We start from the raw sequence: 25694 nt of genomic DNA, 5'->3' as shown, positions 1-25694 counted from the left end.
GGACCGTGCTGTTTATCAGCATCCCTCACACTGACAGGGCGAGCGCACCGGGGTGTGTATTCGACATTGTGAGGACATCACTGTGGCCTTGGGGAAACATGGTTAATAGGTGACTGGTTGTTCTCCTGTGCCTTTGGGCACAGCGTAAGTTCTTGTGTTCCCCTTACAGTGGCGGGAACTACGGAAAGCTGAGATCTGTTCCAGTCAGACAAACAGGCCTGTTTACCAGGGTCTAAACACACCTCAGACATAAAGAACTACCTTTTGCATTTATACAAAACATAGAGGCGACAAAGAAGACAATGAAACTAAATTAACCACATGTATTTGTTATAAAATATATGCTGAATAAATAAATAATATAACTGTGCTGAATATTATTGTATTACTGTAGAATTGATAATAATTGGTATAAAGGTTATTACAATGAGTTACATTGGCAGGTGACACATCAGAATGGAGTTTTCCCTTTTTGAAAGCCCTCTACAGCCCTATGAGGGTGTGGTCTCATTGCTTCTTTGAGCAGCCTTCCTGCTGCTTAGGTATATACAGTATCCGCCCAGATGGGCTTCTCTTTTGATGCAGTTCCATAGAATTTCTACAGTGTTATTAATTGAATCTGACAAATCTGCATATTATTTCTATTGTGTTTAATTGTACACACAGTGATTCTATTGTAATAACCAGACATGTATGCATTCAAATTGAATTAATATATTTGTGTGAACATCCAATGGTTGTTATATTTTCTTTAGGAACAAAGTTTTGAAAGCACAAGAGAAAAGTTAATGCTGACTGTGTTATGATGTGAAATAATGTGACAGCAAAAAAAAGGATATGACCCCAAAAAAACAGGGATGTGATGTGGAGTTCATTCAGTTAAGGGTCTGTACTGATGTGTGGAGGTTTGCTGCAGTTACAGCAGATTGTTTTAAATCACCATCGTCGTCTGAAACATTCCTCCAGCACTGTTTAAGCTAGCATGAATTCACCCTGCTGTGCTTCTCTTACGGGCGTTCTCTGTCTCTCCCAGGCTCCTCCATCTGGCACCCCCCCTGCAGACAGGCGGCGCGTGCGGAGGAGAAAAGCAAGGTGAGAGAAAGAGAGAGAGAGAGAAGGAGAGAGAGGGGTGTTCTGGCGCAGCGCGGGGGGCTCCCCAATCTCATCAGCTCCTCGTTCCCCATGCCTTCACGCCCGATGAGTCACGGGCTCTCTCATGAATGAGTCCAGATTTATCAGTGCCAGTCTCCATGGATATTTATAACAGTGAGAATGAAATGGCTGATGGCCACACAGCACGCTGAGCTCTGCCTAGAGTGTGTCACTGTGACACACAAGTCAGTTGTTTCCCCAAACTCAGTGGGCCTAATGAGTCTGGTATTTGTTGGGGCTGAGTACATTTTGCAACTAAGATCATAATTGTGTGGTTGAAAGCCAAGTTACATGGACTTACTTAACTGTGTATGTAAATCTACCTGTGGAAAGCGTCCTGAAAGCTGTCCTTTGAAATAATGGCGATTAGCCCTCTGTCACTGAGTGATACTTAATTTGTGTGTAAATGCACTGCTACGTGTAAAGGCCACTTTCTGTGTGTGTGTGCACGCGTGCGTGCGTGTGTGCGTGCGTGTGTGCGCGTGTGTGTGTGCATGCGAGAGTGACAGCGAGAAGGAACTACAGTAGCAAGAGGGTGAGTGAAAGAAAGAGAGAAACAGAGAGAGAGTGAGAATGATAGAGTGAGTGAGAGAGAAAGAGACAGAGCGAGCGGGAGAGTAATAGGGGTGAATGTAACCCCACGCCCCCACCCTCCTCTTTACGCCACTCCTTCCAGAAACAGGTGCGGATTCAGCTCCGAGATGGTTCTTCACAGGTGTGTAAATGTAGCCCCTCCCCCACGGGCTTCCCCTGCATGGGTTTACTCTGTGACCCGCTTCGCTCTCAGTAGAACCCTCCGGAACTGTGCCAGACCCGCTCGACCCGTGTAGGCTACTCACCCGCCTCCCTGTGTCCCAGCCGATGTAGCGGACCACATTCCAGTAGAGCTGTTTTTCACACTGCTGAAGCCACACACAGCTTTCATCCATCTAGCCCCCTCCCTGTTTACTCATTTAGAGCCACGCTTCAATATAGCACTTACCGTAGGGGCTACTAGTTGAAATAACCGCAGAGTGAAAATGGCGGGTGAAATGGTGAAATGGTTTGATACTAACGTCTTGGCCGATTTGACACAGCTGCTTGTTTTTGTCAGCAGGGTGGAAATGCAAAAAAACAAACTGCTATCTATGGTTTTTAGAATTTTTTTTAGATGTTTATAATACACACACACACACGCTCACAGGCATGCGCACATACACACACACGCTCACAGACATGCACACACAAACACACACTGCGATGTAGAAGTCGGCCATTTTGACAGTTTTCTGCTGTGACGCACAATGCATTGCATTAGTTGGTGAATACCCTTTGTGAAAAAGAATATTAGTCACATAACGAAATGTTTTATAGCTTGTTGAACGTCTGTCTGCCTTGTTACTTCAAAACCATTGGAATTTGGGCCTGATTAGATTATCCGTATGCATATTTTCATTAGCAAATCACATCACATGACTAGCCTCCTTTCTGACACAGTGTGCTCTTTCACTCACTCTGTTAACCACAGCAGATGGAGGCTACAATGCATTTCACAGCCCCACCATATTACGATCAGGAACTGTGTAGAAACTAACCACCTGACCTCAAACAACAAACCCAAATGCAAATTAGTGGTTAATTGAAGGACCTGGCCTACCCTGCTTGGACAAACACTGAACCCCCACTTTCATTTTTTTCAAAAATGTCCCAAAAATATGATCTCTTGTACTGAGTAGTGGAAAGTTTGTAACCGAACACTCAGTGTTAGAAACCTGGTTTTACCTTGATTAATGAGTGTGACAATATATAAAGTTACAATCAGGATCTGCAGTCTGCAGCTGATTTATGTTTTAGTTCAGTGCATCCAGCAGAAGCTCCACCTAAGATTGGAACCTGCAGCTCCCTGGATATGTGTTTTTACTGTAACCTCAGTGCTACAGTTGCACAAGCTATGAGTCATCGACTAGGTCACAAATATCAAATCTGTAATATTGACTGGGCCAAAAATGATAATGTAGAATGATTTCTTATTTCACATTTTTTATTTGCTGATAGGTCAGAGTTTAGAATTTTGGAATTAGCAATTGCCAATTCCCTGCCTCACTCACTGCTGCTCCCTGGCTAGAATCGCTACACTAGGCCTGTGTGCTCACCCGGTATGTGTGCCTGCAACCACAATGGCCGTATTTCACACTGCTATGCACATAGTGTGCTACAGGGGATCTAGTACTGATTGGAGTCCTGTCTCCCAGCGTGGAGAGCCAGTAACCTGCAGGCACTTGGTGATCCACTAGGTGGCACTAATACGCCAGTGACCCGAGGAGCCTGGTCTCATTTACTGTACACCCACCCTGCCTTTGAGTGGTGAAGCCATCTGTGGTTTAAGTGGTTTAGATTTCTGGCTATCTTCACTCACACTGCTGAAGCTGAGCAGTGTACTTAGATTAAATTACATCTCAAACAGCTGGTTTCATCAATATCAGCACAACCTCTAGAAATGGACAAAAACCTGTGCTTTTTCTCTGTAAAAATGAGGAATTAAATGGTGTGTGGTGGGTTAGATGCTCTACTACTGTAGGGTCATGTAAATGGGCACCATGCACTGTTGTACCTGCTGTCTCCATTACCACCCATGAAGCCTCGAGCTCTAGAGATAAGTGCTCTGCTTTACTGAAAGCACAGTGAGGCATGGAGCATTTTGAGGCTGTAGTGGGGTGCCATCACTAGGCCCTGTTATCAGGGTGCTGTCCGTTTGTTTTTGGTTGTGCTCTGTTTATTCTTGAAATCAGCTTGTGTGCCCATGTTCACGTTCTTTCTCTTGAAGTCAGACAGGCATAGTGCGTGATTAGCCTGTAGATTAGAGGTGGGGTACATCAGCCTTAGGGCCCCTGGTTCATATTGTGCCATTTTTACTTGAGTCCTGATTCGTGTAGTTCATTGTGTCACCCAGTGTTTCCCGGTGCTGATCAGGTTCAGGATGATCAGGATCGATGAGTAGCCCTAAAGTCCTCCAGGTCGGTAATTGGCTATCTGTGCACTAGATGGCACTTTAATCACATGTGACTCAGTCCTAGTAATTTGCGTGTTTTTTTAGCATGTGCTCTTCTCGTGATTGACAGCTGATGTTGACCTGTTGCAGGTGACCAGGACCTCCTCCGAGAGCATCACCTCTGCGCCAGCCTCCAGCGCCTCAGGGTCCCCTAGCAGAGTCATTTACGTAAGAATCTCCGCTCATCGCCAGCAGGGGGCAGCAGGGCACTAACCCAGAGCCAACAAGACAGGGTTAGGGAGGGCATGTAAATGCAGTCTGCTTCACAAAATAAACCGTCTTACCTCTATTACATCTGCAGACAACCTGCAGAGTGAGAAGGTTCCTCCCTAGCTTAGTGACCGCTGTAGAATCCTAGGTTACCAATAACTGATTTGTGCAAAATATAAGCAGTATAAAGGACAAGATGGGGAGAAAAATTTCACTGTAGAATTTTGACTTGCAGTCATTTTTGGATTTCCAAGAGTATTTGACCCAGAGCCACACTCAGCCACATTCAGATTTAAAGTGCAGTCTAAGTAAATCCATTAATCAGTTTCATTTCCTGAGAGACCAAGTGGTACCGCTCTCTTCCCTGTGTTTGCTTGTGTCCTGCGCTAACACTGTATTATATTATCGCACAGGCTAAACTGGGAGACGAGCTGCTGGACTACAAGGACCTGGCTGCCCTGCCGAAGATAAAAGCCATATACAACATCGACAGACCGGACATGCTAACGTACTCCCCTTACATCAGCTACCCTGCTGAAGACCGCATTCAAGGAGAGGTATTCTATCACCGCGCGAGGGGTGCCCCATACTGCGTGTACACCTTTTAATAACTTCTGGAATTTCATGCTAACCCCCAGCAAGCAGGCATTGGTTATATTGGCTTTCCAAAGGTTATGCATTGAGTGTACAGTTATTTTTTTAGTTTTGTTTCGCTTTGTATGAGACAGTACAGTATCGCTGGGTTTTTAAATAATGTTTTTGGTCAATGATACCCATGGGTAATTTCTGTTGTGTATAGGGTGATTGTGCACCTATCATATTAACCATATTGCCATGACTTTCATTGCTCATCTGCTTTTTTTTCTGCTTCTTCCTTTCTTTGCAGTCGCCTCAGTTGCTTTCCCCTACTCCGACAGAGGTAAAGCACGCAGTCCGTCTCAGGGACGGGGGTCTCCCCTTTAAATCCCCCTTTTTAGCGATGAGTCACACATTCCTCAGTCCCGAGAGCATCTCCACCTCTCCCCTAATTAGGGCGGTTGATATTTGGACGCTCTCGTCGTAACTCTCAGTTCTCCAGGGGGCTCATCGTTTCAGTTTGACTCACGGATTCTGTAGGACCGACGGTCTGCCCCCCTCAGCGTTTCTGGGGAATTGCGTCAGCGCAAACGTCGCCGCAACGTTACGGATGTGTTTCGGGAGCGTTGTCTGGGTTCGTCCAGAGCTCGTAAAAGAACACACGAGAGTAAATCAGCGAGAGCACATCGTCTGTTACCGGCTGTGCAAAGTCAGCATGCGGCATTCTCGACTTTATTTCCTTTAACACTTACGCCAGCACCATGACTAACCAGTCGCAGCAGGTCCCGTAGGTGTTACGGTAGGTGGGGCTGTGGGTTCGAGGGATCTGACCTCATTCCTCCACCCCCCCCCTCCCCCCCGGCTCTTTTCAGGGCGATGGCGAGAAGTCGCCCCGTCAGAGACGGCCATCCAGCCCCAGCTCCAACAGCTCCCTGGGGGGGTACGGGCGCTACACCCCGTCCCGTTCGCCCCAGAACTACAGCCGACCAGGTACCCTCGCTGCACCCGCTCCACACCCAGCCCCTGCCCCCGGGGCACAGACTACCATATGCGCTCCACCCAGAACTACCTGCAAAAACTGCGGCCGACATGGGTCTCGATGGCAGTGATGTTGTTTTTTTTGTCTTTCTTTCTTTTTTATCTGTGTACTGTTTTTCTCTTTTTTAATAGAATAACAGTAACCTCAGTGAATGGGATTTCATGTCGTAATCCAAACATTGACGTCCTCCCATTTTTGCATGATGAAAAGATTATTATAGCAGCGTAAACCACAATGTAGAAAGTTCTGTTTAAAAAAATATTATGCCGTCTGACAAACTGGAGCGCTGTAGCATTTTATACAACCACAACACTCTCATGGACACATAGAATGTAAATATACATCAATCCTCTATATCACTTCTGCTCAATCTTTGTAAATTTAGCCCTTTTTAGGAGGTGCACCCCTCAGAAAAACTAAACCCTTTTTCCTCCCGAATGGTTTGATGGCGTTTGCGCAGAGACGTATGTGGTGGGTAGATACTCCGGGACTGCCAGAAACTCCTCCTCCCTGCCCTTTTACACGTCCGCCAAACATGGCGGCGCGGCGAGCGGGTGGCAGGCCGGGACCTCCGCCTCGCTGCCCGCGTACGGCAGCGCCAGCGGCAGATACGCCGGGCATGCTGGGAACGCGGGCTCCCTGCCGCTCAACAGCCTGGCCCTGCTCTACCACCACGGCTACATCCCCTACTTCAAAGGTATTGGCGCGGGCAGTACCCCCCTGGCGTGTGCAGTGAAGCGCCCTCTGCTGGAGCGGAGGTCTCACTGCATGCCGCGCCGGCACCAGCACTAACTGTGCGCCGCCACTGGGAAGGCGGGGCTTGCTTTTGGAGTGCCGTGTCACAGAGCCTCTCTCTGCATCCCTAACTCAGCAGTACTGGGATATAGAGCAGGGCGGATCATAGCGACTGTCCTTACCGCGTTACTAGTTTACCATAGAGTTCATATTGCTTCTTAGTGCAAGGGGGAATCAGCATTGTCATAAGGTGGTACCACACCAAGTGCCTGTGCATGATTTGCTGTAAGTCTAAATTACTGCACTCTTGAACCATGCTAGAGGGTGCTGGCGCGTTGATTCTGTACGGTGAGGTACCTGTCAGTGTAGGTGGAGGTGTGAAGTGTCATCGCTACAGTAAGGAACGCGGGAGGGCACGGCGTTGACCTCGTGGTCCCAGGAAGTTGTTCTCACGCAGGCGAAACCGCCTCCCTCTGCTTCATCCCCTCACCCCCCCCTCCCCCCCAGGGTACAAGCAGGACCCCCTCCTCGAAAATAAGCCTAGGACATCCCTGCATCTCAGTTTGCCCTCTTACGGTAAATCACCTCCCTGCCAGACCTGTCCCTCTCTCTCTCTCTCTCCCTCTCTCTCTCTCAATCTCGCTCTCCCTCTCTCAGTGTTGACTGGGTGTGAGCTGCAGTGTACTGTAGGCCTTGGTTCTGACAGTCTGTGTGCCTGCCTGTGTGCCTTCATTGGTGTTTCCAAGTGCTTGTGATATTGTTGTGCATGACTGGTGTGCGACTCCATTTTTGGATGTGCCCCGTGGGGTGAGGGAGGGGTGAAGGGGTTAAAGGTAGACGATGAAGAGCAGGAGGGGTAGAGTCTACAGCACATCTCTCTCCGTGTTCTTCACAGCTGTGGATGGGGGTGTAACCGTTGACCGTTTTTTCTCGTTGGCTTGCGCAGTGATTTCAAACGTGATTGCCGGGATCTTGAAGTAATGTTGGTGTGTATTGTGGTTTTTTTTTTTTGAGTGTTTTTTCTTTTTGTCTTTGGGGGATTTGGTGATGTCGTCCTTATGGAACGGTCATGTTTCACGTTGTCATCTGTGATTAATTTTGAACAATGCCTGACGTGCGTGTCCGATTTCTTGCATTAGTCAGTCTTTATTGTCCGTGGCGAATAGTGTCTGTCCAGTGTTTGTGTACAACATGAATTCCATCTGTGGATTCGGTCGGGGGTGGGGGGGGTGGGGGGGGGGGGATGGGGGGCATTAAGGGGTTGGAGTGGGGGGTGGGGAGGGCTATGGGTGTATGCAAGTCTAACACAGTTCTGGGTGTGTGTCCAGAACTTTATTGAAAGTCATGCATCTTTCAAAAGGGATGCACATTACCACAGAAAAGCCAGCTCACTGAATAAAAGCTTCAGCTTCGTTTTTCCTGCAAGATTTACTTGACTGTTATTGAAGGCATACTGCAGTGAATTTAATGGCTTTTGCTGGTTTTCCGTGCGTTTATGAATCATTTGGCCGACCTCTAAAGAATTACGAGGGAGAATATTACCACTATCACATTGAGATTGCTCAGCCGTCATACATATAAATTATGTTTCTGTTGAAGGTTTGTAAATTAGATATATTAACTGGGCCTGTGGTTTGTCATTAAAAAAAGTGGAGAATGTAAAATAAAGTTTTTAGTGGAAGATTAAAGCAAGATGTTGTAGAACTGTAATTTTCGAGTTGGATGTAATGGCATTTGCAGGTCTAAAATGTCGCCTTTAAGGACAGTCATTTTCCTTCTGGGATTGCAATCGCATGTCATCTTTTTGTTGGAATCAATGTCTGGATGATCATGCAATGCAAATAGATGGTTATCTTTCCCAAATATTCATGTAAAAGCTCTAAATGTTCATAAATCATGATACTCTTTTAAGTGTAGAAACTAGCTTGTAATATTTTGAATCTTGCTTTATGTGTAATGCTTGTATCTTTTGTGGTATCTAAAACCCACAAAGATACATGTACAATATGTACACATTTACTAAACAAATAATGATGTAGATATAACATTATGGAATGGCTTGGACAGATGTTTGTTATTTGGTCTCCCCACTGGCTGTAATGAATTACTGAGGAACCACTTCTAAAGCTTTATAAGTATTTGACAAGACAAAGCCAGATTGAAGTGAGTCTGTGTGAGTCATTGTGGGGCAAACGATAAAGTCCTCTTTAGAGCCTGTCCTGAGGCTCAGTATGAGAGAGAGAGAGAGAGGGAAAGGGAGAAAGAGTGGGAGAGAGAGGGGGGGGGAGAAAGAGCAAGTGAGAGAATGCATGAGAGAACGAGAGAATGATGGAGCGAGAGAGGGAGAGAGAGAGAGAGAGAAGGAGTGGGAGAGAGAGCGAGTGAGAGAATGCATGAGAGAACAAGAGAATGATGGAGAGAGAGCAAGTGAGAGAACGCATGAGAGAATGATGACAAAAGAGAGACAGAGAGAGGGGAGAGAGAGTGAGAGAGAATGAGCAGGAATGACAGAGAGGAAGTGGAGAGGAATGAGAGAGAGAGAGGGGGGTAAATCTTCCCTGTGGGATTTGGGGTGCACCCCCCTCTCCACCCGGGTTGCCCCCATCGCCCCGTCTCGCAGGCCCGTGGCCGTGATTGCAGTCTGGACAGCCGCCTCAGCTCCGCCCCCCGCACCTGCGCCCAATCGGCCCATCGCCCCCGCAGACGGCCCACACGCCCCTCCCCCTCCCCCTGCCTCTGCTGCCCCCCCCCCCCCTTTCTGCTTGCCTCCTGTGGTGGAACACACATCTGAATCATTACTCATTTATCTTAAAAAAACCAAATGAAGTGTTTCTTATGACCTTGCGCTGTTACAGAGTGCGAAACGCAGCTGACTAGAGAGCATTTAGTCAGCCGGCCCTTCTTTCTGTGCTGAGCGCAGCCCCGGCCTGGTTTTGCTTTCATTAATATTCATCTCCGCAGCCGAGCCTGACTGGCGCGCAGCACTAGCACGGTCTGGCTGCAGTCTGGCTGCTGTCGCGCTGCTTCGGCGCTTCCTGAATGCTGTGTGACAAACAGGCGGTTCCCTCCCTTTCCTCTCCCTAATGAATCGTCTAACGTAATTAAATTTGACTAATGATGTTGTGTAAAATGAAAGCAGGATGGGGTGGGAGACACTCAGACACATTTGTGTTGCCGTGCTCCACACGTGTAAAGAGTCCTCCTCAAGACTAACAGCACTGCAGGTGTGTGTTTGTGTCCATGCCAGTGTGTGTAACATGTGTTTGTGCGCGAGAGTGACATCACTCTCTTCCATTAAAGTGCAGCCCTGTGCCTTTCGGACACTGACTAAGGCCCGGGTGTGGTGTGCTTGCTCAAATAATATTGTTTCTTCCCTTCCCTTTGTTACAAGTTCTTTTGTGAACAAGTTTATTGGCCCTAGCTGACAGGTGACCATGACTTAATAATCCAGCTGCCTGTGATATGTGTGATATGATTCATTGCGATTATGCTTGGCCCCATAAGCATCTGAGACTGAACGCACTACATCTTCCAGGCGTCACTCTCTGCACTGGGTAGTGAATTCAAGATGAAATGGACCCTTTAAACATTGATGGTCATTTTTCAAAGCTTCCCTGATTGCAATGGGGGATCTGACTGACTCAGTAGGCAATGGTCGGGATGGTCAGGGTGATAAACTCTTCTACAGAGCTGAGATCTGGACCTGTCCATTTAGGCAGATCATCACACGTGTCTGCAGCTGGATTCTTAAGTCTGCTCAGATTTCATTAAAAAAAAGCACTGCATAACTCTACTTTGCCCTCCATCTTTTTTTTTATCTGCTTTTTTTGCTCTTTTGCTGTCTCTCTCTCGCCCCCTGGAGGCAGTGAAAGTGGTCGGAGCACTCCCAGCTTATCTGCGTACTCAGACAGCAAATCTCCCTGCTCCACATATGTGCAAGCTCCCAGGCATTTCCATGTGCCAGGTAGGACCTCCCCGGCTTCCCCGTAACCTACACTGACCTCTGACCTCTGACCCCGCAGTCTCTTTCCAATCGTCCTCGCGCCGCCTTGCGCACGGCCACGCGGGTCGGTCCAGGTAAACTCCGCCCTTTCGTCACAGACGCCGTTCCCTTTTTCCCTTTCTTTCTCTCTACCTGTCCTTCATCTGTTTTCTGTGGCTCTCCCTTCGTCCTCTTCTTCTTATCTGTCTCCCCCTTCCTTTCCCTACTTATCTTTACCCAATCTCCCTCATTCTCTCTCTTCTCCCATCTGACTTCCTCCTCTCTCTGTCTCTACCTCTGTTTCTCCCTCCTTATTTTCTTCCTTTCTCCTTCTTTTCTCTCATCTTCTTCTTCTTCTATATCTATTCTTCCCTCTCCTCCTCTCTTCCCCTCTTTCTCCATCTTCTCTTTGAGCTCCCTCTTATCTGTTGTTCTCCGTCTCTGTGCACTCCTGTGGTGTGGGATGGTCTTGGTGGGGGGGTACTCGAGCCAGTCTCAGGTGAGGTACAGGATCATGAGCGCTGGTGTGCAGTACCTCAGGACTCAGACCACCCCCCACCCCCCCTTTCCTCCCCCTCTCACACATCCGCCATGACGCAAACCAGCCCCTCCCCTTCCATCGCTACGCGTCAAGCGTTGTGGATCTGCGTCCATGGCAACCTCCTGACCATGCCTCCCGAGCGTGCTTTAGTTCATGCTGATAGGCTGGCCGGCCCTTGCCTGTCAGCGTGGCCACCTATCAAATGCAGAAGCAGATCGGAATCTCCTCCACAAACAAAAACCCCTCTCAGATGGGCCCTGTCTTTTCCTATTTGGATTTCATCAATTTTCATAGTACTAAGTAATTAAACATTCAGGTAGGCTTTAACCAACATCTTGGTCCATGTGGTCTATTTTACAACATGTAATGAAACTGTGCAAAACTGTGAGAATGGTGCAAACATCTTAATTGAAGTGACCTGTTCTATCAGAACGAAAGAACTAAATGTATGGCGAATGTCCGTTAGCTTTTTGACAGTGAGTTTCTATCCTGTGAAATCCAAACGAATTACGTAAATTTGCGTCAGACATGTTTTTTCAGTTATTTCAAATTGAGACAATCGGGCCAAATTCATTTATACCATGTGTCCCTGTGATTCTGATGTTGGCAAGTAGACCAGATTGGTCATAATGTGTTTTTGTTCTGTTTTTAGTCAACTTTGCCCCATATTAAAGCTGACTGCAGTGCACTTTGTGATTAAATTTGAGAACTAAATTAAGCAGGAGATACATGCCTTAAATTTAATTGAAAACATAACGAGTTCAGCATCATTTGAAATGGACGGTTTATGTTATGTAGAAATGGAAATAAACTAGCTTAATTCTTGCACTCAAAATTAAGGACATGGCACATTGCAGCTATGCTTTAATCTGGGCATTAGTCTTAAAATGGGGGAAAGCAAGAGTTCCAGATGAGTGGAAAATGATTGCCTTTTCTCTTTGGCAGGACAGATCTGTCTTTAGGCCTTACTGAAAGCATAGATGTCTATGCATTAGGTCCTGCATTAAATACATGAAATAAAACATAGACCTACTGTTTGAAAACCTTCCCCTGCTTCTTAGTGTCCCTCAGTGTTCAGTAACAACCTAACTCACGGTCCTCTTTTCTCTCTCCTCTCCCTCTCTCTCCTCCATCTTCAGACACTAAGATCAAAGATAATATCTATAGAAAGCCCCCTATCTACAGACAGCATGGTACAGTCCATTCTCCTTATTAACCGGTCTCTGCATGTCCTGTTGCCTGCCGCCTGTCGCCATTGGCTCCCTCCCCCACCGGGCAGTACCATTGCTGCGGCTTTTGTCTCATTTTCATGAAGTCCCTGTTTCAGAACGTTCCAGTTCAGGCTCCAGTGTCTGGGCTGCTGCTGAATTTCCCGCATTCTCCGAATTCCCAAAGTCCCATAAATTACATATACAATAAAAAACAGCATAGATCTGATTATGTTTGAGGACTGCATACTGAGTCCCTGCTATCAATAAGAGTTTGCCTGCAGGTTCATGTAATTTGAGCACTGTGTAATCTCTATTAAAGTGGTTGTAGAGTAAATATATATTAAAGTGTATACTAAAGTATATTAATAAAAAATAAAGAAAGTATTCCCAGACTCTGGTGTCCTTTGAGTCAGAATGTCTGCTCTGACACCAGTAGGTTGTAGGTTTGATTCCTGAATGGACACACTAAAAGCATTAATAGAGCCCTTCCATTTGGGCTTTAATGTCAACAGAGAATGGTCACTGTGTGATGGACAGGCACCCCTTCCAGTAGATGTGGCTGTCTCACCTCCACATAACCCTGGACAGACTCCAATTCCCATGAGCCACCAAGAGGTGGTCAGGGCTTCCATTTCTTCTCATGGAAGGCACACACTTATCAGCTGTACAGTTGCTTGAGCTGGAAACCTGCAGCAAATGGGAATCACATCCTCTGCCTGCTCATTCTCCATCATTTGTCCATCCTAGCAGTACACTGCATTGTAGTTGTTGACCTTGTGTACATCGTAGAGTTCTGTCCATGTGAGTCTTGACCATGTTGTGTTTAGTTGTCTTGCCTTTTGTTATGGTCATTGCTGTTCTTGTAAACCAGCAATACTAAACGTGGTAATGCTGTCATTTTGTGTCGTCTTTTTTAAATTAGTTTTTTTGTCTTAAAGGGATAGTTTACTTTTTGGAGCTTTTTGATTATTTCAATTTTAGAGCATGTTTTTTGATTGGCCCACAGTTCTTTTGTGTGATGAAGGATATTTAAGATTTTTACCAAAGTTTCTGGTGATGGACATTGTAATCTTAAACAAGAAAATACACACCAAGTAACCCCAAAGCAGCTCGTACACAGCTGTTATGCCTCCTGTGGTTGTACATTGTGTATTTTCTTGCTTTAGACCACCAAAATGCCCTATACCTGCCATTTTCAAGTCTGCAGGTCATCACCAACCTCTAATATAACTCGTTAGCCCACAAAAACTGTTTGGGCCACTCAGAAACATACACTAAAATTGAAATAATATATATTTTTAAACCCATAGTGTGAGCTATCCCTTTAATTTCCTTTTCTAATTAATTTTATGTCCGTGTCAGCATTGTTTTTGTTGTCTTCCTTGGAGCCATCGGTGTCTGCATTAGTATCGTCTGCCTTGGAACTCCGTACCTCTGTATGTCTGCTTGTGTGTGTGTGTGTGTGTGTGTGTGTGTGTTTTAGTTAGATGAAAGGGGGTCACGCATAACTAAAATCTATGTGCATGGTGTATCCCCAGTTATAACTCTTAACGCTCTTGTCACTCTCACTCCTTTGCTACTGAATTTTCCTGTTGCCTGTGTTTTGCATTTTCTGTAAATTACAATTCGAGTTTATGAAAAGTAATATATACCCTAAAACTAACCACCATCCTCTATGCATAGATATGCTGTAGGATATACTGATGTATTATCTAAATAAATAGTCCTTCTGAGCATATGCACTGTATTTCGAAACTTATGAAAAATCTGTTTTTGATGTATGTAATATGTATTACTTTTCACAGAGAGCCAGAAAAGACTGAAGTAATTCTTTGCATGCACAAGAAGCATGTAAACATGATTTGTGTTGTTTACTTTTGCAATAGTATTAGAATAGTGTTCTCAGTTTTGTTCTACTGTAAGAGAGATGCTCAAAAATTAAACAGGCATTACTTTAGCCAAGTTTTTCATAGCTGATAAAATTCAGCTGCAAGTAACTAATGTAACAAAAGAAATTAATCTGTTTTTTAAAAAACTAGAGCGTATGTGTTGGCTTTGGAATCGCGCCCAGCACTGACAATATAAATGATCCTCTTGTCATCATTCTTATTAATGCTGTTGTTGATTTAAAGAAATATGTGCATGGAACGTTCTCATTTGTAAGTACCAAATTTTAGTGCTTTTAGTGGCGGGGTTCAACCACTATTATTTACTGCAATACTGTTTCAATTATCGTCGACTTAGGGCAGTAAAATTGTGTTGCTATGAAAATGTAGAAATGCAAAGACTTATATCTGTACTTTCTACAGCGTCAAGAGCATCCTGGCAGGAGGGGGATGATGTGGACAGAAAGGTGTGTTGAGTAGAGGCGGGACAGCTTTAGATTTTAGTGTTCAAATGAAGTGTTTTGGTAAGACCTTATCTTGAACAAAGCTTTTAGTTAAGTGTTGTGGCCTATTGTGTACACCCCATCTTTGACTCATAATGAAAGTGTAATGGTTTTGGAATGGGGCGTACAACTCCGAGGTCATGGGTTTGATTCACAGGTTGTACCCTTGGTACATAAGGTACTTAACCTAGATTGCTTCAGTAAATATACAGCTGGATAAATGTATTGTATGCAAAGGAAGCTGTGTAAGTTGCTCTTGGAAAGAGTGTCTGCTTAATTCATGAAAGTTAAAGAAATCTATGTTGCAAAACAGCCTTTGAATCAGTCCAGGTCTGGCTTACTATGTGCCTTTATGCTGTGGAAACAATAAATATATCAGTCTGGAGTCTTCTATTCGAGTCTTCAGACTTATAAGAGTGCTGCCCCTTTGAAGACATTTTTCTGGGGTTCTGGGTCACTTCAGTAGAGAGCAGTCTTATCTCACATTATGTATCCAGGTCAGTCTACATTTGATTAGTTGATATCCGGTTGGCAGCGCACTTGGTATATGCTATCCATTTTCATATGTCTTTTGAAATTGATGCAGTGCTTAATGTGGTATCACTGCATCACTCTTCATAGTGAGAGCACACAAAATTACATTCATAACTGGCTGGGCAGTTAGCCCACTAAACGGACATATATTATCCAATGAAATCCAAAAGCCAAAAGCGCATTAACCCCGGTATGAATCACAATCATAATTGTTGCCGTAGTTGTTTTGACTTCACGTAAACGGCCTTGCCCGGCTGACCCCGCCCCCTTCTGTGCACAGACGAGGACCAGTTGGATGATCCTAAAGGACGAGATTGACGGACGCACGAGCGCGGATTACGTGGACCCCAGGACATCGACCCGCAGCCTGCCCATCGATACCCCTCAGCCCAGTGAGTCCCGCTCTGTGTCCCTCAGCCTTCTGTCATGGAGAACAAACGAGATTTTACACGGCCATTTTACTTCTGTAATCTTGCTTTTGTTTGTTTTTATGGTTCTCTTCCCTCTTTGATTTCCCACATTGGTAGTGCATTTAGAATAGGCAGATTTAAGAATAGGGCTTTTCAACTAATCTTGGCTGCTCGTTTCTTTGTCAGTAGAAATAAACTGTCACTGTGTGGGGTTCCTGGGTTGCTGTGCTCTCTAAAATCTAAAATGATGCCAAGTGTTTATCGCTTTGTGTGTGAAGAAATACTGTCTGTGGCCATTGTGAAATTATACGTCCTTTTTAACTTGCGGTTTTAACTATTCTGTCCCCTCAGGGTTTTTTTTGTTTTTTTTTTTTTTACACAAACAAAGAACTTGAAAATATGAAATAACATAATAGCTCCAGTTGTTTACATTTTCAGATTTTTAAGAGTGTAATCTATGTACTATAATCAGATTTCCCCTTCAGACCAAGAGTGCAGGAAATTCTTCAACAATGGCGTAATATGCAACTGTAATAACACAGACCTATCTGTTTGTCTTAATTGCAGATTTCCCCTATAATAAATCTGCATCTCTGCCAGGCTATGGAAGAAATGGCATATACAAGGTAATTTCAATTAAGCCAGTTTGATTGGCATTGCAGCGAGTGCTGTGATGTCATACAGAACAAGTTCCTTTCAATTCGCGTGCCATCTCAGCGGAAAGCTATTTATCAACGGCACGTCCTGATTCAAACGCCATCTGCTGCGATTCACGTTTGATACGCCTCAGGGCCGTACCCCATTAGCGTAACTGTTAGCAGGGAGAGAACAGCAGTGCCTGCGGGAAGGCGGGGCACTGACAGCCCTAAACTGGGTCCAGATTAAGGGAGAGTCCTGGGACGGCTCCACCCTGGTAGAATGCAACAGTACGTAAGGCTCTGGAACGGGCTTGTGAATGTAAATGAGCTGAATACATCACCATTCCAAAGCGCTGATCCAAGCTTGTTTTGAGATGAAGCCTTCATTAGATTGAGGCAGCCATCCCTTAATGTGATGGACCATTTGAATCAAGAGGCTTGCCCCCAGTTGGCCTCTTATATGACTCACTATAGCTTTTAAAGTTTGATATGCAGGCATGCACTCTTAGAGAGTGTTTTTTTTTTGTTGTTGTTTCTTTCATACAGCCTGATATGTTTGATTTGTGTCAGTCAACTGTACTTATTGTAGTTACCACATTAAAAGCTGCTTTGCTAGTTTCCAAATAGCTATTCCTTAATTCATTTCAGTTCTAGTGCTTCTGTTTTATGTTTTATTTCTGCAGTCAAACTGTATCAGTTATTTATTTTTGTACAAAAATGTTTTCAATTAGCCCCCAATTTTGAAAGCATAACTGCTTGCCATTTTCGAAAACACCACTAGATGTCACCAATTCTCAGACATTTGCCACTTGCCCTGTCTCTCTGTGCGAGGAGAGTTTAGAGCAACATTTAAATCAAGACTTTGATTTACCCACACTGCAAATTACAGATTACAAATGCAAGTCTGATTACATTTTAAGTGCTCTGGTGTCAGGATCTTTGGTCAGGGAACATGTCTTTTATATTTATAACGTAATTTTATTTGTTAAGTTTGTTATTGTGCTATATACACAAACCATGTTTTTCTCATTATTACACTGAAAGGCATTCCATACTTATATTATAGTTATACTAATGGGTTTATTGTCCTTGTTTATATATTCTTAATTAATAGACATTGTGGAAGCGCATAGCTTCCAAAACCGAATAAACAGAGTTAGTTCCGCTCTGCTCTGTTTGCTGTGAAATGTCCTTGCCTACTGTAATGGTCTTATATATGTGAGATGGATCTGTTTTCCCTTGGCTCAGATTCCCTCAGTGCTGACAATAGAAACGCCTTGAGGAAAAAGAGCAGATTCACACACTAGAAACAGAACACTGTACTTGTTTTTTCGCCTCAAGTTCGAAATAGAATACTCCCATACGATTTCTAGAGCAGATGCTCATATGCGGAGAGACTCGCTTACCTTGGAAATTTCCAGAAGCGGTGCATATTAGGGTACATTAGGAGTCTGTCCAATCACAGTGCAATCACTGCAGTCACTACTGCGTGTGATTGGTTGGTCTTTTATTACATTGATCACTGAATGTAAGAGAGAACTGGAAGCAATGCATTAGATGACGTTACTTAAGGGATAACATGCAGGAATTCTTAGCCTGTGTTTACAATCAAAGAAGTCTCCTCCTTTGTCTTCAACCCCACCCACTCACGCCAAGTAAATTATCCCACCCAACATAGCTAGCTGGTAACATTAGTACCGTTAAATGAGCGACCGTGAGTGACAGTAAGAAGGCAGATTCGATTATAGCATAATTAATTCCATTATGTTTAATGTAATAGTGGTTTTATCATTGGAATTTTAAATGTGAAAATTTCAGACCCTCGGGAAAGTCCTTATTTTCACCAGCTTCACTCTGCCAGTAACATTAGTTACAAGCCAACTCCATGTCACTTTTAATCCCCTTGGCTAACTTCACCTGACACCACCAAGGAAAAGCAATTACAAGGTTAACTCTAGTTCTGGAACGTGCCCTGTCAGCTTGTCTTTTTGCTTCACTTTATCTGGACTTCTTCACTAGCTAGCTGTGCAGCCGCACCCGCCATTCCCCCCACAGAAAACAGCGCCACACCCAGAAACATCCCAAACACATTTTAGAATAACAAATAAGGTGCTCAAATTCGGCGAACATGGGTAAAGACAGAGATTGCCAGTGCACCTCAGATATGCTTTAGCATGGTTGTTTTATAATATCCTCAAGGCAAACATCCTGCATAGTATGCCTTTAATACCATATAGCCCTTATAAAGCGTTAGGAGCCATTTCTCAGTATGACAGTGCCTCTGAAAGGTGGTCGTCGAATGGCGCGTCCCAGCGTCGGCATGGCGACGCTGCCACGTTACTGCTTGGGAGCGCTGCGTCTGCGCGATGCCGATGTTGTGCCTCTCTCTCTTTGGCCCCGTTCTCCAGGCCGCCGACCTCGCCGAGGACGACGCAGACCAGGACTCCAGCTGGGGGATGAGAGGTGAGCCCTCGGCCTGACCCCGCTCCGGGTGTCTCTCTGTTGGCTGTTTTCATTGGCTCCGACGATGCCGTCGTCCAGAGCGACTTGCATGGCCCGCATTCTACACTGGTTACACATGCAGCTGTTTTAGCTGGATGCGATTCAGGTCTGAATTAGGGATAAGTGTGCAGCGCATATTATTTGTTGGGGGCAGGGAGACACAGTTATCCATCTGGAGGATGGAGAACTTACTCACAAAGTAACTGTAACATTCAGCGTTTGTTTCAAAGACACTTATGTTATTCAAAACTGGTACTGCAGGTTACTAGTAGATTTTTTTGACACATGCTTTGGAAAATGAAGGATGAAAATGATTGTCTTAGCATCATGTTCTACAGTATTTTTCATTTGATTCCTGTTTTGTATGAGTTGCTAATGTTGCTAATAACTGTTGCTAACGTGCGGCTGTTGTGCTCTCTCTTTCTCCTCTCTCTGTTACAGAGTACAAGGTAAGGTGTGCTGGGGGCCTGGGGGTGGGGGTCCGGGAGGAGCAGTTCCAGGGTGACGGCTCGTGCCGCACGTTTTCCGCCCTCGCCGCACGTGAGGAGGCGCGGGGGACGCAGCGCAGTTCCGCGGCGCTGAGGTACGCTGTGTTCCGTCTGCCGTCCCCCAGGTGTACCCCTACGACGTGCTGGCCGTGACGCACAGGGTGAGAGTTAAGCTGCCCCGGGACGTGGACCGCACCAGGCTGGAGGTAAGCACATGCGAGGGTGTGTGGGGTGGGGTGGGAGGGGGCGGTTCAGGAGGGGCGCGTGCTGGTTTTAGCACGCTCTGAAACCCTACACCGCACTCACGTTCTGGGAGAGCTCTCTGGGGGTTTTAGCTGGATCTTATCGAATGATCCAGCAGCCGCTCACTCATGATTTTTAATGCAGAATCCTGTGGTCCAGAGTCAGGAGCAATTAGCCCTTCCTGTACGTGGCAGTGCCCTGTGTAAACGTCCATTTAATCTCCCCATTACCGTCTGTCTGCAGAGCACGTCTGTTCCTAGCCCAACTTGGGTCTTTGTCCAGGCTTCTCTCTTTCTCTTTCTCTTGTTTTTTTCCCCCTCTCTCTTTCTCTCTCATTCTCTCTGCCTCCCTCTCTACCACGCTCTATTTCTCTCTCATTCTCTCTGTCTCCCTCTCTCTTGCCCTCTTTCCATCTCTCTCTCTCTCTGTAAGAGCGTGCTGCACGGTCTCTCTGTGGTGAGCCTGCGGCGTGGATCAGGGCCCGCCGAAAAACGAGCGTGTCCCCTGCCCTGACCCGGCCGTGAACCGCCGAGCCGCCTCTCCCCCCGCTCCTCCCTCTCCCCCCGCTCCTCCCCTCTCCTCCTCCTCCCCCCCTCCCCTCCCCCCCTCGGCAGAGCCGCGGCCGGGCGGGAGCCGGTAATGGGACTCGCAGAGCGGCGGGCATCGCTCCGGCGACAGTGGATGACGCACGCGGTGCTCGTTGCGGCTTTCCTGTGTAAACTCCTCGGAAGGATCCGGGCTCGGGGGCCAGGGCTGACCTTGGCTTTTCGGGGGGGGGGGGGGGTTTGTTATTTTCTAGTTAGAGGTTTTCTTTTTTTTTTTAAGATTTCAACAATCCCTTCAGCCGTCCTTCCCTTCCCTGACTTGCATGTTTTGCGGTCTCTGTTATTTGTGTCTTTGGAGGCGCTTAACATTTATGTCGGGTTATTAGCCGGTGATCTGGTGCTCTCTGTAAACTGGGCCTGACCTGGAAACCGCAGCAGGGCCTGCTGCTGTCATCAGCCTTAAGCTGGGTGGCTGATGTCCTTATTATGAAATGAAACTAATGCAAACTGTAGTTTGGCAGTGAAATAACCTGCAAAAATCTTACGGAATACAGTATAGAGCACTCTATACTGTATTCTATAGGGTCACATGACTAGTTCCAATTTTCAAAAATCTACTCCTAGGTGCCTGCGTTTCTGTTTCAGAATTACCTGGCTTTATTTGTCCAATTACATAATTCAGTTGGAATTATTATGAATAAGATGTACGCTGATGGATTTCCCAGAATAGGCTTCAGTAAAATGCTTGAGGGTGGGACTCACGTGCAGTCTTCATCCGCAAAGTGTGTCATTTTAACAAAGGGCCAAAACCTGGTAAAGCACTGGGGCAGATGAATTATCTCTGGTGCATAAACTAGAGTAAACACACTGCCCTTCTGCATTTGAGTCTGGCACCCCTGTTGCAAGAGCTTATCATTATGGGGCCCTTAATTAGCATGTTCTCTATTAGTTCATCAGAAAGGTCTTCTTCGCTATCTAATTTGCCGCTTGCTTTGTGAAATGTCTCTCTCACACCTAAACTATCTCTCTCTCTCTCTCGCTTTCTCTCTCCCTCTCACACACACGCACATGCCCACACCTTTGTAAAAAAACACTGAGGTGTTCCCTTACCTTAGTCATTCTGTTCATTCAGAACCTGCTAAAGCAGCTCTTAGTGCTTTGAAAAGAGGTCAGTCGGTATTCTTCCAGCGATGTTGTAACTTCCTTTCATTGTTACGGTGTTGCATTCCCTGGGATATCAGACAAAGCTCAGATGTCATTGATAGGTTATGTGAATGCTTCCATTGTGAGCTACACCAGTCATTTCTGGGCCTGCTAGCAATGACCCAGAATAAGAGGAGTGGGAACACTGCTACTCAGCTACCCAAAGTCTTTAATGCCTGTTGATCCTATTGAAAAGAGGAAGTGCTTTTATTTCTCAAACAGTCTTTTGTTTTGCTTATGGAAAGTGAGATGGAGTGATGTCACGGTGATTTCACAGCCTCGCCCCAAACAGTGTGTGGAATGTGAGAAACAGAACATGTACAGCAGTCATCACAAGTACTAGTAGCAGATACAGTACATGCTATCAGATGTACCCATAATGTATTGATGGATACCTGCTAACCAAAAATACTAATTGCTATACACTAACAGATACTGGAACTGGAATTAGCAATAAAAACACAATCCCATGCTAAAATGTACACTCCAGCGCTAACAGGGACGCTGTGATAGAATGGACAGATCAAAATGAATGGATGTTGTGTAATAGACAAAGATGCATGCTAAGATACGAATGCTACAATGTTCCTGCCAGCAGATACAGTACAACTTGACAGATGTGCGCAAACACACACGTGTGCTAATGGATTCTGACTAATGTACACACATTACCGGATATTTGAATAATGTGCTGACACATTACTCACTGAAAACGCGCACACGAACGTGCAGGCTGAAATGCACGTAGCGCTATGTTATACTAATGGCCCTCAGTGGCATTCTCATGGCCGATGAGAGTTGGGCCCCGTTGATGTGAAACCGTGACGGATTCCTTTCCACGTGAGTCTGTGAGTCAGTTCAGATGCTGTTCTCTCTCAGCACCCAGAGTGCTGAAGCTAGGTGTAGGCATGTCTCCACCAGCACCCAGCGCGTATTCTCCTAGCGTTTGGCTAATGTTGCAGTAACGTTGGGAGAACTTTTTTTTCCAGACTGGGCCTGAATGTGTTTTGCAAGTTTTCGGCTGAATTATGAAGTGCTGATTTCCCGTCCCGCGGTTCTGTCCTTCATTCTGTTCTGGAGGGAGGCGGTGGTGTGACGTCTCTGCGCGGTCGTGTGCACATGGAATCCCGTTTATATTGAGTGGAAGAGGAGTCATTGTCTCCAGGGGCGAATCAGAAATTTCCAGGCTATAAAATGAAGACAAATGGTTATTTCAGCATATTATTATTTTTTCTCCTCCCATAAAACCATAAAAGATGTCGCCATCTGCGAGCATTATCCCTACCGCATAGAACTTTATCTCAACAAATGCACATTCGTGCAAATCCATTGTGGAAAAACCAAGGATGAGGTCACCGTCCATTCGTGGTCAATATTTTATAGCTTTCAGGAACCCTGTGTTATGCCGTTTAAATTCATCATGAAATGTAATTCATCCAGACGTCAACTCTACTTATCCCCTTTATAACAGGTTATAAATGTTAATGATAATCGGAATGGTTTTTATCATAAGTAAATCAGCAGGCATCTTCATCATGATTTATGGAGCATCTGGGAATAATTATAATGAAATGGTTATAAAAAACAGTACGTAATCTTTAATAAGAGAATAAAAGAAATGCCACACACTTGTGGTGGGCAGCATGGTGGTGCAGTGGATAGCGCTGTCGCCTCACAGCAAGAAGGTCCCAGGGTTGAATAACAGCCTGGGCCTCTGTGTGTGGAGTTTGCGTTTTCTCCCTGTGTACACACGGGTTTCCTCTGGGTTCTCCTGTTTCTTCCCACAATCCAAAGACAAGGCATCAACAGCGCGTGCACAGTCAATCTACCCTGTGTAAATAAAGTTCATTAAATTACTCTACAGCCTAAAATATATCCAGCATTGTTCCAAACCTTATTTTTGGAAATTAATAGGGGTCCACTACTGGTCCTTTTGCGTGAATTGATAACTTTATTCTAAAAAACACTTTATTCTATGTTTTCATTTACTTTACTATATTTGGAATGCCAGACTGTCCTAGTGCTGCCACATCCTCTGTCATTTCACAAGATTGTGTGCGTTAATACATCATACGTCATCCAAAAGCCAGCAGGCTTCACTTCTTTTCTCTCTGCAATCCACTTGAGTAGCCACAGGGGTCACACTTGAGTAACGATTGGCCCTGGGAACACTGGGCTTGGTCAGGGCTCTGTCCTGTCCTTAGGGCTTGTTGCTGCGATGACAATTACTGCCTCAGCTTGTTGTGCCACTAAATAAAAAAAACAAGGAACTGGTAACCTAAAGGTCGCAGGTTCGATTCCTGGGTAGGACACTGCCGTTGTACCCTTGAGCAAGGTACTTAACCTGCACTGCTTCAGTATATATCCAGCTGTATACTGGATGCAGTGTGAATGTAAAAGTTGTTTAAGTCGCGTCTGCTAAATGCCTGTAATGTAACATAAGGAAATGCCGTGCAGTTTACAGTCAGTGTCTCCACAGTGTCCTGATTGGTAACGATTGCCCAACGCGTGATGTGTGCGGGGGGCTGTGTCAGCCTCTCGGCTCTGGAGCAGCATACGCCCGCTGTTCCAGAGAAGTTTTAGTGAAGGCGCAGGGCCGCGCTCACAGATGATACATTGTTGCGGTCCTTTCTTGGCCGGGAGGCAGGAATTGCAGGAGTGTGCAGAATGTTGATACGGTGTGACCCTGAACGGTGTTACTTCGGGGCAGCGGCGCGAGCCAGCGGCGTTGCGCAACGGGTTCGGCTCGCAGGTGAAGTCTCTGGGGAGGGAGCGCTAGCACGTGCGCTCGCGCGTGCGCCCGCGTTCCCGCCGCTCGGACCCACGCGCCGAAGCTTCTCGTTCTTCACCGGGAGGAAAACAACAACCTCGCTATGCGCGTGGAGGCGGGGGGGGGGGGTTGATGTGGTGATTTACAGTTTGGGTCTCCTGCCGAACCGTACCTGCGCCAGCCCCTCCCACCCCCCCGGCGCTCTGTCCAAACGCAGGGCTCTGCTGCAGAGCCGCGGGCCACCGCCCCCCTCTTAGATGTGCTTCCAGCGGAGCGGCACGCGGCCTTCATGGCCTCTCTCCTGCTGGGCCCGGAGCTCGGCGCGCGTTCTGAAGCGGAGGGACCAGGTCTCATGTTATTGGATGCCAGTGGAGTGGCATAAGAGGTTAGACTTGTTACCAGAATGCTGCAAGTCTGAACTCCCAGGAGGAACGCTGTTCTTGTACCCTTGAGGCAAATGCATAACCTGAAACAACATCAACAATAATAACAAGATCAAGAACAACAACAATAATTATTATTATTATTATGTGCAAGTGATCCAGTATAAGCATCTCTGAATAATATACTTCTTGTTTTGTTTGTTAATGCTAATTAAAATCCCAGTGCTATTCGTCTGTCTGTAGTTTCTAACAGTAGCATTTTAGTATTAGTACAGTGTGTTCAGATGCATGGAATTGGATTGCATTGGATTTTTTTTTTTTGCACTTATTGCGAGATATTCTCCATCGTGCTCACAGTCTTATGGGGCGTGTTTGTGGAGAATAATGGAATTTATGTCCGTAAAATGGGTTTGCTGTGTTCTCATCAAATTCCTGGCAGGGCTTGCTGAGCACTGTGCTGCCAGGTAGCAAGGCCTGGGTTTCATGTGGATGGTGTCTCTTCTTGCAGCCAGAGCCAGAGTGTGAGAGGGTCAAAGGTCATGAGCAGCCATTTAGTGGTGGTGGTGGCCCGAGCAGTAGGCCTCTCCTTCCAGAGGAGTATCTCTGTTGCTGTCACCTTCAGGAGGAGATGCAGAGATAGCGTGAGCCATGGCAATGGACATGAACCAGCCACATGAACCTGTTACATAATGGGGCCTGAAAGGTTACATGGTCTCGTGCCCAGGACACAAGCACATAAATAACATAAATACCTGAAATACCCCAGGTGAAATGTGTAAAACTTTAGCAGATTTTTGGCATCACAGCAGACAATTACCTAACACCCTGTTATGGTTTCACTATAGCCTTGGCACCAGGTCACTATGCAGCGTTACTGTTTCATATTTAAACTCTCTCTTTCTCTCTCTCTACCTCTTTCTCTCTCTCTTTCTCTTGCTCTCCCACCCTGTACCTCGTGTTTTTGCTCTTACTGAAATTAAAATTTGTACGGGCTCCATCAGCATGATTAAAATAAACATACTGCCTGGTATGTTTGTTTTGAATAACATTCAGGTTTTAATAGACTTAATATTATTCAAAACAAAAATGAAACTTTCCCTTTCCTCCCTCCACTT

At 45.7% G+C, this 25694-nt stretch overlaps 1 protein-coding gene across 19 annotated transcripts in view; it reads left to right on the top strand.

Moving 5' to 3' along the window:
- The window catches only part of ablim2 (actin binding LIM protein family, member 2), an 85562-nt gene that overhangs the window by 55953 nt on the left and 3915 nt on the right, over positions 1–25694 (top strand). For 2 of the 19 annotated variants that reach the window (XR_010331243.1, XR_010331244.1), the window contains 15 exons: positions 1034–1092; positions 1829–1867; positions 4271–4348; positions 4804–4947; positions 5277–5309; positions 5839–5956; positions 6466–6702; positions 7248–7316; positions 10603–10704; positions 12403–12456; positions 14784–14827; positions 15678–15789; positions 16375–16433; positions 18854–18908; positions 19389–19641. Coding sequence is in view for 3 of the 19 variants with exons in the window: in XM_064343622.1 (XP_064199692.1) it covers positions 1034–1092; positions 4271–4348; positions 4804–4947; positions 5277–5309; positions 5839–5956; positions 6466–6702; positions 7248–7316; positions 10603–10704; positions 12403–12456; positions 14784–14827; positions 15678–15789; positions 16375–16433; positions 18854–18908; positions 19389–19396; positions 19561–19641 (1253 nt within the window). In the remaining 16 variants the exon portion in view is untranslated. Of the gene's footprint in view, positions 1–1033; positions 1093–1828; positions 1868–4270; positions 4349–4803; positions 4948–5276; positions 5310–5838; positions 5957–6465; positions 6703–7247; positions 7317–10602; positions 10705–12402; positions 12457–14783; positions 14885–15677; positions 15790–16374; positions 16434–18853; positions 18909–19388; positions 19642–25694 lie in introns of those variants that run through there. The other 17 variants (XR_010331245.1, XR_010331248.1, XM_064343622.1 and 14 more) reach the window with 16 other exon arrangements.

The sequence above is a fragment of the Anguilla rostrata genome, chromosome 7 (genome assembly GCF_018555375.3).
Source record: "Anguilla rostrata isolate EN2019 chromosome 7, ASM1855537v3, whole genome shotgun sequence".
In the NCBI taxonomy this organism is placed as follows: Eukaryota; Metazoa; Chordata; class Actinopteri; order Anguilliformes; family Anguillidae; genus Anguilla; species Anguilla rostrata.
The sequence above is the reverse complement of the archived record's forward strand: the minus strand, read 5'-3'. Positions and strand labels throughout refer to the sequence as shown.